Below are 13,673 nucleotides of genomic sequence, written 5' to 3'. Positions count from 1 at the left end.
ATGTAAGCTACGTGTAGGTAAAAAAATATGGTTTTTTTTTATGTATATATAATACACATATGAATCTAAGAATATAAAATAAAAAAAAACATGAAACTTAAATCCCAAAATTTAGTGTTTTAGAGTTGTTTTTTTGTTCTCGCAATAGTTAGTGTTCTGTAATGATCCTCATCCTATATATATATATATATATATATATATATATAGGGTAGGGATATGGTAAAAAGTGTCTAAAATGTAAGAAGGGTAAGAAGTGTTTTAAACCATTGGATATTTGATCTAATGGTTGAGATCAATAGGGTATAAAAATGTAAATTGTGTTTTAATTAGAGGGACCTCATGTAAAATTGAAGGGCAATAGTGTCTTTTTCAATGTTTGAAATATGGTAACCATATCATGCACGACCAAAAAACTCCTACATTCACTCCTTTTTCCTTAAATATGGGAATTAATGATTCACCTTAATTGTAGGAGGTCTTTGGTTGCATATTCGTCATACATTATCATAAAGAGAACTGTAATCAGGTTCATGGCATGGTGTTTTAAAATAACTGGATAAATTGACTATGATTCAAGTCATGGTGTTTTATCTGGAGACATTGTTCATAGCGTGGTGTTTTAAACATCTATGATTCAAGTCATGGTGTTTTATCTGGAGACATTGTATAAAAATCGTAAACACCATGACTATGATTCAAGTCATGGTGTTTTATCTGGAGACATTGTTCATGGCGTGGTGTTTTAAACATCTATGATTCAAAGTCATGGTGTTTTATCTGGAGACATTGTTCATGGCGTGGTGTTTTAAACATCTATGATTCAAGTCATGGTGTTTTATCAATACACAACATTCCCAGAACATCTATGATTCAAGTCATGGTGTTTTATCAATACAAAATATCCCAGATTTTAAAACACCATGACTATGATTCAAGTCATGATGTTTTATCTGGAATCCAAAAAACATTGTAAATCATCAAACAAACAGACGATTCAAGTCATGGTGTTTTATCTGGAATTCAAGTCAGATAAAACACCATGACTTGAATCATAGTCAATGTCTCCAGATGTTTAAAACACCACGCCATGAACAAATGTCTCCAGATGTTTAAAACACCACGCCATGAACAATGTCTCCTGATAAAACACCATGACTTGAATCATAGTCAATATCTCCAGATGTTTAAAACACCACGCCATGAACAATATATGATTAAAAGATGTTGCGATTAAAAGATGATGAAGAAGATAAAACAATCAGATGTATAATGTTTCCTAAAATTTCTCCTAATTCAAAATTCGATTCATCCCTATAAAAACTCATCGCAAGTTTTTTTTTTTTTTTTTTTTTTTTTTTTTTTTTGCAGTTATCTTTGAAATCAATTAAATGATAAGAAAGTCAAATTACTAATATACCCTTTTGAATTAATTAGGATAAAGGACACTTGTCACTCCCAAATTATTTCTCACACTTCTTACAAAAGTCTCACTTTGTACAGGATCCTTTACCTATATATATATATATATATTGTCTCTCGAGAACACATCATGGTGTTAAGTGACGAATCTTTGCTTTAATAACTTTAGTTATTTTCAATTAAAATAACTTTCTTTAATTAATTTTTTATTTTCAATTTATTAAAATATTTGAAACATACATAAATTTAAACTAAATAATAATTATTTATAACTAAGTAGAAAAAATTAAAGTAAATAATAATTGTCTATAATTAAGTAGGAGAGTTATTTATAATTAAGTAGAAAAAATTAGACTAAATCATAATTAACTATAATTAAGTAGAAGAGATTGGCGGAAAAACTAAAAAATAGATAGCCTTATATGATGACAAGTGTCCCTCAATGGTTTACTTTATTATACAGTAAAAATTTGTATACATGATATATAGTTTTGAACTAAGAAACGAACATTTGAGGATGGTAAACGACAAACAAATTATCAAAAAGATCAAACTGAAGCTCTCATGATCGAAGCCATAAAACTGGATCGAGCTTAATTGGAGCAAATGTATCGGGCGAATCAACAATAGTAGTGAGATCTTTGGCATCATCAAACATATAAGTCTTGAGAAAGGCAACAAAAATGCCTCCGCAAGCTCTTCTCATATCAGCATACGAACCCTTCCCTGTTTTGCATACAAACATACCCGATAACTTGATCAACCATTCATCAACCATGTCCATGTGACCAAAGTCCTTGGCTACAAAATAACACACAGGGGGTTTGCACTCGTTAAAGAAAAAAGGATGGTTACATCCCCAAGGGGCTGCAGGTGGAAAACACCCGCAACACCCATCATCACCCAAGCCTGTCCCAATTAGGGCTATAGGCATGGGTATTTTAAAATTTTGGGGTATGTAGTTTAAGATCTTGGGTTCGAGCCTGTTTGATGTATCTCGGCCTGCAACAGGATCTAAACCGATAAGAGCCTTGAATTTAAGGCTCGTATTAGCATGGCCTAGTGCTAGTGCAAATGCTGCTTTTCCTCCTTTACTATGACCGGCTAGTGCTACATTTTCAAGATCTGGTGATACATTATTTGGGAGTACAAGTCGAAGGTTTTCGCCTTGGTTTTTGTTTATCCAGTTAGCAGCTTCGGCTGCATTGTCCACGTCACCAACAGCAGAAAATGCACATAGACCTTTCAAAAGCTCAAACTATAATAAACAACACAAGAATAAAAAGTCAACATTTAGCATATGAGTATGCCATTGTTTTTTTTTTCTTCTAGACAACGTTTATTGGGGTGATAATCCACCTGATGTAACAAATAGGATAGATCCAACTCAAATCAAATAAGATCTTACTTGTGATGCCTTTGGTTAAGTCTACCTAACTAACTCACATGTTAGATTGTTAGATTGGGTGTTAAATGAGTCATGTATGCATGTTGAACATTTTACGAACTCAAAAGTTTAACACGATCCTAAACACGACATGAATCCCTAACTCACGTTATGCCTGTAAACCAACTAAACGTTCATGAACTGTTAGTGAACTTGTTCAGGGGAAAATACGTTTATTTAATAAACGAACGAATATGAACACATATTTTGTTCATTCATTTATGTTCATTTAAACATAAAAGGAACTTTCTAACTACTTATATAAATATAACTAATTGGTAATTGGGTTTTCTAGCAATAAAAATTCGGTTTTCTAATGAAACTTATCATAATCAATCACTAATTTATATAAAAAATTACTTCATGTTAATTTATTTTTAGTGAATTATGTTCATTTGTGTTCATTTATGTTTGTTCAATTATGTTTATTTGTGTTGTTAAATTATGTTCATTTAAGTTTGTTTGTTTATGTCCGTTTACGTTCGTGATCTGTTCGTTTAGGTTTTAAACGAACGAACATAAAAGAATACAAACATCGCAATTTCTTGATAAGCCAGAACATGAACAAAAAAATGTGTACAACTATATGTTGGTGTTCGGTTAAAGTAAATTGAACAAACACAAACATACCTTTGTTCGGTTTATTTACAGGCCTAATTCACGTCAAGCACGTGTAGATGAAGATGAACATGCATCAAACACATAACCTTTTTTTTTGCATATTGACACTTTAATTCTACAAATTTACAACCCATATAGTACATACATACATCAATTACATTTATACTATAGAACCCTATACTCGTTTATCTTTTATCTTTTAAATTTGGACATATGAAGAATAAGTTCAAGTTATATAACATAAAAACATTTTCTTAAAAAAGATAATAAAATTAAACTTATTAATAGGTCAACCCAAACATCACTCGTTTAGCACTTTAGCTAAACGTGTTATGGGTTCAGACCAAAAATAACCCGGACCCAACCCGCAAATTTACGAATTTGCATTTTTGAGACATAAAACTTATCATATGATGGTCTATATATGGGCACAAATTCATGACACTAAACATATATAAAGTATAATACCAAAGTCTGACCAGGAGCGACGATAATGTAACCATGAGAGGCAATAAACTCGAAGAGATCGGAATAACATGTATTAAGGATGGAAAAGCCATGGAGAAAGAGTATAACGGGAAAAGTCCCTTTTTCGGTAGGGTAAACAATGTACAAAGGCGGGTTTGGTGTATCAGAATTCGATGATTTCGGTATGGTCTTCTTTTCCACTGTGTAGCTTCCGTCGTCAAAACAAGTAGCCCGTGTTGGTGTCGATAAAGATTCGGTATACAACACCATTTTTAGAATGTTTGAAGAACAAACTGGTTCAAATGCAAGTAAAAATGATGAATCTATCATTCTCAAACATATTTGTAGTCGAATTGCTAGGGCCACGTAAAAAACGAGGATATTTGAACAAGGTTGTCTTCTTCTTCCCATGTTTTGTTTCACGTAATTTGTGGTTGTCATTTGTTTACACGCTCACACAAGTTGCCATTAGATATATATGTGCAATGAATGCTATGGATACAAATTTTGTACGTATAGATAAACATATGTATTTGTTTATAGGGATATTGTATTTAAATAACCTTAATTTTCACTCGATAACACTTCCAACTTACGAATTGTATCACGCCACTCTCAACTTTCAACTTATTTTCCTTTGACACTCACAAACTAACTGAACCCTGACCCAATTAATTTTTTGCTGACGTGGCATTTGACATGGCAGGCAGTTGACGTGGCATCTGATGTGGTACTTGTTTACTGACGTGGCATCTGACGTCAGCTAATTGGGTTAGGGTTCAGTTAGTTTGGGAGTGCCAGAGGAAAATAAGTTGGAAGTTGGAAGTGACGTGATACAATTCGTGAGTTGAGAGTGTTATCGGCCAAATGGTAAAATTTTGTGTTATAATTATTTAAATCCAATATCCCTTGTTTGGGGGTGTTATCGGCCAAATGGTAAAAGTTTGGGTTATTTAAATCCAATATCTCTTGTTTATATACTTTGTGATCTTGTTTTTTGTTAAATAGCAAAAATTATATTTACAAGTAGAGACACCTTGTATTGTTGGTGAGTATCCGTGCACACAGACGAAAGCCTGAATTTTTATTCACACAGGACCGGCTCACACTATGCATTGTGGATGCTTCTATCAGGCTATCTATGGTGTAACTTCCTTGGCAAATCTCTCATTAGGTGTGGACATAAAAGATATCTGGTTCATAAGGAATGACCTGCCTCAAATATTACCAATGTGTTTTGGCTGCATTAGTTGTGAATCTCAATAGAACTCTATAGTTAAACGTGCTCATATAAGTTTAACACCGGGATGATTGACCTTTTAGCAAGTTTCGAGCAACCAAAACAAATCCTTAAGCATCTTGTAGACAAAACAAACAAATATTGATAAAAAGAAATCGGATGTTTAGGGGCATGTGTAAAGATGGCCCTTCACTTACAAAATATACTATATAAATATTTTTAGTAAAAAGAATAAAGATGTTTAAAATTTGAATTGAAATTATTGGCGGTATTATCTTTAGCGGGAGAAATACAGGCCTATGGTAGAATGGACCATCAAACACGTGAATTCTTTATAAAATGTGTTGCACACCTATTAACCATATCAAGGACGAGTGACTAGTATTGCTCTTTTGTTAAATTCGTACACTTAAATTAATCATCGATTTATGCAAGTAGATTCATGTTTTCGTGATGATGTTAATTACTCAATAATCAGTTGTTTATAGCTTATCCATAGTTTTATACCTTATAACTAAATAACTGTTGCGTCACGTGTCACAATTCTATGAGCCTAAAATATTTTTTCCACTTTTCATATTTCATCGTTTCGTATTTTATCTTTTAATTTAAAAAAAAAGAGTTAATTAAAAACAATAGTAATAAAACAAAATATATATTAAATTAGTAGTTAGTAACTTATAAGTAACTAGGATTGCGACCCGTCGCAATGCGGCGGGGATTCTTTAGTTATAACAAAGTGGATCTAGGATCCGCACGTTATGTTAAACCTGTCAAACGGGGAAAAAATAGACGATGTAAAAACGTTTACCCACACACGCACGTTGCGTCATGTTAACTCGCAAAATTTAGAACGAAACGTAAAAACGTTAAACCAAAGACGCACGTTGCAATGTGTTAAGTCACAAAATTTAGAACCAAGCATAAAGCGAAAAATTTGCGGAAAATGAAAACTATAAAAGGCCAAAGTTGAAAGTAAAAAAAGTTTTGAGAATAGATTGCAAAACAAAAAAAAATTTGGGTTAAAAGTAAAAAAATAAATAGTTTTGGGTTAAAAGTAATTTATGACATGCTTTTTGGTGAAAAGTAAAAAAATCAGTTTTTTTGGAAAACCCCCAAAGCCAATGTTATGACAACCATATGCATAACCATTTTTTCTTTAGAAAACCCTCAAAGCACACCCCGTGTTGCGGCGGGGCGTAAAACGGTGTCAAATAGTACTAATGTCACATAACCGTCATCGACCACCAACACTGACTCGACCTAGGATATGCGTGTTGCGACGAACCTTTCAAACGTGAAAAAATTGAGGTAAAAACGTTGAACCACACATGCACGTAGCGTCGTATTAACTCGAAAAATTTAGAACTATACGTAAAACGAAAATTTGCGAAAGATGAAAACTATAAGTGAAAAAAGTTGTGAAGTTAAATTGCAAATAATAAAAAGTTTTGGGTTAAAGTTATAAAACCAAACTATGTAGAGTTAAAATTGTAAAAGATATAAACCTTTGGGTGAAAAGTAGAAAATCAACTTTTTTTTTTTGGAAAATGTCCAAAGCATAGGTTACAACTCATTATGCATATACATGTTGCTTCTTTATATAGGTTTTAATTTCAACAAAAGTGTTGGGTTCAAATACTTGGACTCTAAAAATTAGAAAGTCGTAGGAAGGGTATATTTCACATATTTCACATCTGCGACACTTTCTATTTTATTTTTGTTTCACAAGTAATTCATATGTCAAATATGATCGAGAAAACCATAACTAAAATAAATCATCCAATTTTTTGTTTAATAAAACATTTCAAGACGTTTCTTTTTAGATATTATTTATCACTTTTGTACCATAAAATTAGATCAAGAGAAAGCAACCCAAATCAACCCATTTTCACATAATTTGAATCACAAGTAGTTTTAACATTAGAAGTAGATGCTTATAAGCTTACTAAGCACACATAGACATTGGTTATTGGTTATTACAATATACCTCCCCACACTTGTTCTTGTTCTTCTTATGGTTACTTGGTGGACTTCTTTTCTTCTACAATGGCAAGAAGCCTAGAAACACCTTGAGTCCACATATCATATTCTCGTTTAGTCCTACACTCGAACTCAACTAATCCACGTCCCACGGTCCTCAACCCGAAATAATGTCGCTCCTCCCCGCCGTCAAATAGATGTCTCCCTGGCCACGCCGACATGTTCTTGCACACCTCCAACACCACATCTGCAACCACCCGCAAGTGAAACCGTCAAGTAATACTTTATCTCACCATGAACCCACACTATTATGGAGTGTTTTATGTTTTGAAGTGATTTCAATAATCAGATAATTAGTTGTAATAAATTTTATTGTGAGAAAAAGTGTTTGAAAGAACTAGGGGTGTGAATTTTGACACGACATGGACCTAACATTAAACTCATGGGTTTGGGTTAAGTCTAAACATGTACAAGTCAGTTTCAAGCTGAACCTACAAACATGTTTAGCTAACAGGTCGAGTTCGAGTCAGCCTGGTGGGTGGGTCCATGCATTGACCGTTTAAACTGTTTATTTTTTCTTTAAAGTTTCTCTCATGATTAGGTATTCACCGCCAAAATTCAAAAGTTAAAAGAGAAATTGTCGTCAAGTTTTAAATTTTAAACATAATTCTTTATACACCTTTGTGTTTCTATACATGTACAATTTTAGAGTACTAAAATGCAAAAACTAAAAAAAAAAGATCAAGGCAAACGGTTGTGTTTGTGTCAACTAGGAAATATTTGTGTCATGTTCAGGTTTAACGCCTTGCACAATTTTCGGGTGCGTATCAATTTTTTGTGTCCGTATAGGTCCAACCCGTGAACAACACCAAAAAGCCCAAGGTGTTAGTTTGTACCCATTTATAGGTTTTTTTTTTGAATGGCAAATCCACCCCTAATATGTCACTAGGCTATAAAGCCATGGGCACCCATTTATAGGTAAATAGATTAATTATGATTATATTTGATCCTCAATGGGCCAAACAAGTAAAATCTATAAAGTTTAGCTCATAACAGTGTCAAATGGGCCAAGTCGGTCGAACACCAATCAAAATTCAAAATGTATTTGAATTGCGTCAATTTATTGTTTTATTAAAAAAGAATACCATATTTTTATTTGTATAATATATTTTAATTAATTGTGTATTTAGCACATTAATAATCTTTCAAAATCCAAATGAATATTTACCAAAAAAAAAATAATGTTTGCAAGCTGACCCAGCCCGGGCCCGCCACTTAGATCCATTCTAAAAAGTAAAAAACTCCCATTTCAGGTTTGGCCCACTACTAGCCCAACTGACCAGCCCATTATGAAAGCCTCTCCTAGAAAGTAGAAACAGATTTTCAACTAACCATATGATCACTTACTTTTCTTCTTTTTAGTGATGGTAGATCCAACATGTTTACTCTTCATCTTTAGCATCACTTGACCCGTTCGATGGATGTAAACCGACACAATTTTCCAGTGAAGATCGCCTGCATTACGTTTGCCAACAAAAGTCAAATCATTAATCAAGTCAACTAAACACGTAAGATGGTTATTCTTAGTTCTTACCATTACGGGTGCGTTTAAGAAGCTCACTCCCCCGGGCTAAGAGTTCTTGGTTACAGATCCCCAAAAAGTTCTCTTCAGATGGAATCTGTTCACTATAGGCATTGTTATTTCCTTGACTTTTACTTTCTTTAAGTCCTCGGTCCACTGGTATTACCGCCGCAATGTTCCATACTTCCTTTAATGCCCTTGCCTTCAACGTCGCTGCGCCACGTAGAGCTAGAAAACCAAAAACACAACTTATGGACGATTTTTACAATTTACCCATTTATTCTTTTGTTTTATCGTTTTTATATATTTTAATTTTATCTTTAAATAAAAATCATATAAAAAATAATTATAAATATGATATATAACATATTTATTTATACATACACACTTATTTTTTTTAACTTTCTTTTTTACCTTTAAATAAAAAAAAAAAATCTATTTAACTAAATGGGTCACTGGTTTAGGGTTTACCCGTTGCAGCCGCAGCGGTGAGAGTTAATATATCTCCATGGGATTTGACATTAACCGCAGAGCTAACCGCAGCAACAAGGTGTTCTCGCTCAGCTCCCATCGCTTCCGCTGCCTCCACGCACTGCGCAGCCACCAATGTCGCGGCCGATGCCACAGCCATATTAGTCTTAGCCATTTGTTCATCTTTACTAGACGCTGAAGCGGCTGCAGTGGCTGCCGCAATGGTGGCTACCGCAGCCGCCACTCCAGCAACTGACACCGCTGCATGGAGCTGCGCGTTGTGCGCCCGGGTCTCTTCTTTCTTCTTCTCTCTCCTCTCCTTTAACCACCGTCCTACTGTCTTTCCTGCAGGCGTGGTGCTACACCCGCCTGCCCCGTATCCACTCCTACCGTTGGCAAACAACGGTTGGAGCGTGTTGTTTGCGCGCAAAAACTGTAGTTGCAATGTAAAAAGCAGTTAATGATTTTGGATTTGATGAGGATTTGATGAATAATTTGACAATGACAAGTGTTGACGGGTCAAAATAAAACCAAAAAGAAAAGCTGCAAAACAATACAAAAAGAAACATTGTCGCTTGAATGGATAATAAAGTTAAAGTCATAGGGTTCGGAGGTCTCACTATTTATCTTTTGGATCACATTCAAAAGCAAAAAAACAGATCACACAATCATTTATTTGTCTTCTATGTTACTATTCAGTTTAGAATAAAGCAAAAGCATATATATGTTATGTAACAATTATATTCAACTTTTCTAAAATTACTTTCCTATATTAATTTATAAGAAAAGTTTCTACAAATTTATAATTTTCTGTTATTGTTAATTCATAATAATCCCTTCCAAAACATACCACTGCACATTAAGTAAATTTATGTTATTAAAAACTAGTAATATTCAGCAAAAATTCTAAATCCGCCAGAGACAAGGATATGTTACCAACGCGTTTTGAATGCATTGGTTATGATGAGATCTCTATAGTGTATAACTAACAAAACCATGAATTTGTAGTCTATAAAGAGTACATTAAAATTCCAAAATGGTCTCCGAGTTCAGGCCACTTTTGCCACTTCAATCCAAAAATAAAAGTTTTTATATCTGGGGTCCCCGGGGTTTTATTTTTGTTGTCATTTTCATCCAACTGGCAAACTGTATTAGAATTTTCTGTTTACTTCTCACTTTTTTGTCGTTTTGCTCATTTAAATGAGGGGTATAATCTTCATTTTTATGCCATTATATATTTTAATTAGATGAGAAAAACGACAAAAAAGGGAGAAGTTAATAAAAAAATTTAACTCAGTTTGCCAATTGGATGAAAATGATAACAAAAATGAAACCTCAGGAATCCGGATAGAAAAAAGTTTCATTTTTATACTAAAGCGACAAAAGTAACATAACATTTTACTCGTTCATTTAAGGTTGAAATTTATTTTGGAATAATATTTGTACAGTAAATATTCAAACAAGGAACAGGTTCCAAATAATTCAAGATTTGCAAACAGAGAAAGCAATGTACAACTATTTATAAACATTCTACTTTTGTTGAAAATAGAAATAGAAATAGATATTGAAGATACAACACCTTAACGACGTCGTCGTACTCATCGGACGGTGAGATGTGTGGACTGTCGGTTTCTTCCATGTGCGATGGATTCAGTGGTCCACTACTGTGTGAGAGTCTCCCTGAAGCTAACGGTGATAGATCCTGCAAAGCAACATTCAATTATTATTGTTCAAATCATTAAATGTTCATTCAAAACATTGATCTGTTAACATCACACAAATTTGATCTAACTTCCTCTTCTTCATGATCTCTGTATTTCGTTGTACACACAGTTGTGTGTGTGAGAGAAGTTTCTAGAGAGAGAAACTATGAGTTTTCGTATTTTAATCACAAAATTACAAAAAACAAAACGATTAAATGTGTTTAATCGAGGTTTTCAAAGTGAATCTCTGTAATGTTAACAGAAACGACGAAGAACAGAATGATTACAGGTGTTTAATCGAGTTTTTCAAAGTGAATCTCTGTAATGTTAACAGAAACGACGAAGAACAGAATGATTACAGGTGTTTAATCGAGTTTTTCATTGTGAATCACTACAACATTCACAAATACTACGGAGAACAAAGTGATAGAACCGTTTAATCGAGCTATTCGAAGTAAATCACTAAAGAATCAGCTAAACTACGAAGAACAAAACTATTAATAGTATTTTAATCGTATTTTCATTGTAAATCGTTATGAAATTCACAGAAACTATGAAGATCACAACGATTAGAAGCATTAAATCGAGTTTTTCGAAGCAAATCAACTAAAACTACGAACAAAAACACGATTAGAAGCATTAAATCGAGTTTTTCAAAGCAAATCACTACAAATCTCAAAAAAACTACGAACAGCAAACCGATAACAACACTTAAACCAACAATTTCACCTCAAATCACTCCAAACACAACGAAAACTCACCGACTGAGACATAATCCGTTCAAGCACAAGCTGCGAAGTAGCAGATGAAGCGAACGAAAACGTATTTCCAGAAATCACATCCGCCGTAACCTCCTCCGCCGCATCGACGGCGTTAGTCTCCGTCGTAACATCGGAGTTTATGCCGGACCTAGAAATCAACGGCGAAGGCGGAGAATGCAGAGTCTTAAGAGTCGCATCACTCCATGACCTTGATAAGAACTCCATCGGCTTACGTGGACTCTCCGGCAGCTGAAAACCGCCGGCGGTGTTGTACTCCTGCCATAAACTGTCCATTTAGTAGTTTTGTTGGTGGTAATGTGACTGTGAGTGTTCTGTTATGATACTTTTTATAGAGGATGATGATAATAACCGTACGAATTCGGTCGGGTCGGGTCGGGTCGGGTTGGGTTAACTTTTGCTCTTGTAATGGGAACTTGATCAAATAAGACTTTTATAAAGGTACATTACCATTTTTTTATTTATTAATAATTACATGCATTCATATATTTTTTTTAACTTAGCTTAAAGTTATACTGTATTTTGTTAAAGGTATTATGGAGTTTTACGATCTCGTTATCTGAGAAAACCACTTAGTATGACCTTTAAAAAATATACGAGGTTCATTCTAATCTTCATGGTTTACCGGTATGATCAGGAGCTTGGATTGTCGTCATTGGCAGTGGTATAATTGTTCGACCGCATGGCGAGGTCAACACACATGAGGTGACCAAGATGGACCAACTGTTATTCTTCAAGCGGTTGCAGGACCTTTGGGTATGGTCGACTTACTTTGGTGTCGCATCGTCATGCAATGATTTAAACGTTTTCGAGCAGTCTCCATTGGTAGAGGACTATATTTCTGGTCGAGCTGCGAGAGCATCTTTTTATGAGAACGGGAACTACTACCCACATGGATACTATTTGTGCGATAGAATTTATCCTAGGTATTCAATTGGGTGAAGACGTTCAGGGACCCGTACGATGAAAAAAGAGCTTACTTTAAAAGGTTCAAAAGTCTTCGCGGAAAGATATTGAGAGATGCTTTGGGGTTCTTCAACAACAGTGAAATTATTTGAGAAATCTTTGTCGTGCATGGAGCAAAGAAAAAATGAGAGATGCTATGTACGCTTGTATAATCATGCATAATATGATTTTGGAAGACGAAGGAAAAGCAAGCAGAACTATGTACCGGAAGACGTTCAGGAGTATCCCCAAGCAAAAATGGAAGAAAGAGTGAAGAATGCACATGAATTGCGGTCTGAAGCCTCACATAGTGCGTTAGCGATTGATTTGGTTGAACACGCATGGTCGGCTCGGCATATTCCAAACGAAGGAGAGTAAGAATCGGATGACGAAGAAGATGAAAATGACGGGAATGGCGAAAGCGAATAGGAGAATTAATAAAATATTATTAGTTTTTTAAGATATTATGTGTATGTGTTTTATTATTTATGTAATTTTTATTTAATTAATAGAATACTATTAGTTTTAAAAATCAAAAATAATAATAATTAGGTAATTATGGGAGTGTTACGTGTCGAACAACGCCCAAGGATGGGGGCATCATCCCACTACACCCATTTCTTCATAACGCCCATTGGATGACTGGACTGCCACGTGTCAAACAATACCCAAAGGTGAGGCATTATTCACCACAACCACTACACATGGTCTAAGCCAACAACATTTCTATTCTCTCTACTCTCCCTCTTCTCCAACTTATCATCCATGTCATAAATACACCTTAAATGCTTTGCATTGGGTTTGATCTTATTGTAATTAATCACTAGTTGATATGAAAATTACTTATTTTTAGCATGTATGAACCCTAACATCACTCTGCAAGAAGCCACTCTCAAATATATTCATTTGTATTTTTCAATTATTTTCAGTTGTGTTTGTATATACTTGTACTATTATATTTGTTTGAGTTTGTTTTTTTTGTTCGTTTACATCGTGAACTTCGTTTATGTTTTAA

At 34.2% G+C, this 13,673-nt stretch overlaps 2 protein-coding genes across 2 annotated transcripts; both read right to left on the bottom strand.

Moving 5' to 3' along the window:
* Positions 1-1,842: 1,842 nt before the first annotated feature.
* Positions 1,843-4,307, bottom strand: LOC110863854 (chlorophyllase-1). Its single transcript, XM_022113113.2, has 2 exons — positions 3,956-4,307; positions 1,843-2,677 (listed from the first exon to the last, which is right to left on the bottom strand). The coding sequence occupies exons 1-2, from the start codon at positions 4,283-4,285 to the stop codon at positions 1,982-1,984; spliced, it is 1,026 nt and encodes a 341-aa protein (XP_021968805.1). The 5' UTR covers positions 4,286-4,307; the 3' UTR covers positions 1,843-1,981.
* Positions 4,308-7,061: 2,754 nt separating this feature from the next.
* Positions 7,062-12,029, bottom strand: LOC118482621 (VAN3-binding protein-like). Its single transcript, XM_035978185.1, has 6 exons — positions 11,696-12,029; positions 10,811-10,933; positions 9,232-9,664; positions 8,773-8,988; positions 8,586-8,693; positions 7,062-7,425 (listed from the first exon to the last, which is right to left on the bottom strand). The coding sequence occupies exons 1-6, from the start codon at positions 11,987-11,989 to the stop codon at positions 7,217-7,219; spliced, it is 1,383 nt and encodes a 460-aa protein (XP_035834078.1). The 5' UTR covers positions 11,990-12,029; the 3' UTR covers positions 7,062-7,216.
* Between the last annotated feature and the right edge of the window lie 1,644 nt (positions 12,030-13,673).

Source organism: Helianthus annuus, chromosome 1 (assembly GCF_002127325.2).
Source record: "Helianthus annuus cultivar XRQ/B chromosome 1, HanXRQr2.0-SUNRISE, whole genome shotgun sequence".
Lineage (NCBI taxonomy): Eukaryota > Viridiplantae > Streptophyta > Magnoliopsida > Asterales > Asteraceae > Helianthus > Helianthus annuus.
Note: the sequence above shows the minus strand (reverse complement) of the source record. Positions and strands in the feature narration are given on the sequence as shown.

Coding starts and splice junctions, on each gene's coding strand:
- LOC110863854 (XM_022113113.2), bottom strand. CDS start 4,285: ATGATAGATTCATCATTTTTACTTGCATTTGAACCAGTTTGTTCTTCA. Junction 2,678..3,955: donor TCGCTCCTGGTCAGACTTTG/GTATTATACTTT, acceptor TGTTTATTATAG/TTTGAGCTTTTGAAAGGTCT.
- LOC118482621 (XM_035978185.1), bottom strand. CDS start 11,989: ATGGACAGTTTATGGCAGGAGTACAACACCGCCGGCGGTTTTCAGCTG. Junction 10,934..11,695: donor AACGGATTATGTCTCAGTCG/GTGAGTTTTCGT, acceptor GTTGCTTTGCAG/GATCTATCACCGTTAGCTTC. Junction 7,426..8,585: donor CATCACTAAAAAGAAGAAAA/GTAAGTGATCAT, acceptor GGGTGGTTGCAG/ATGTGGTGTTGGAGGTGTGC.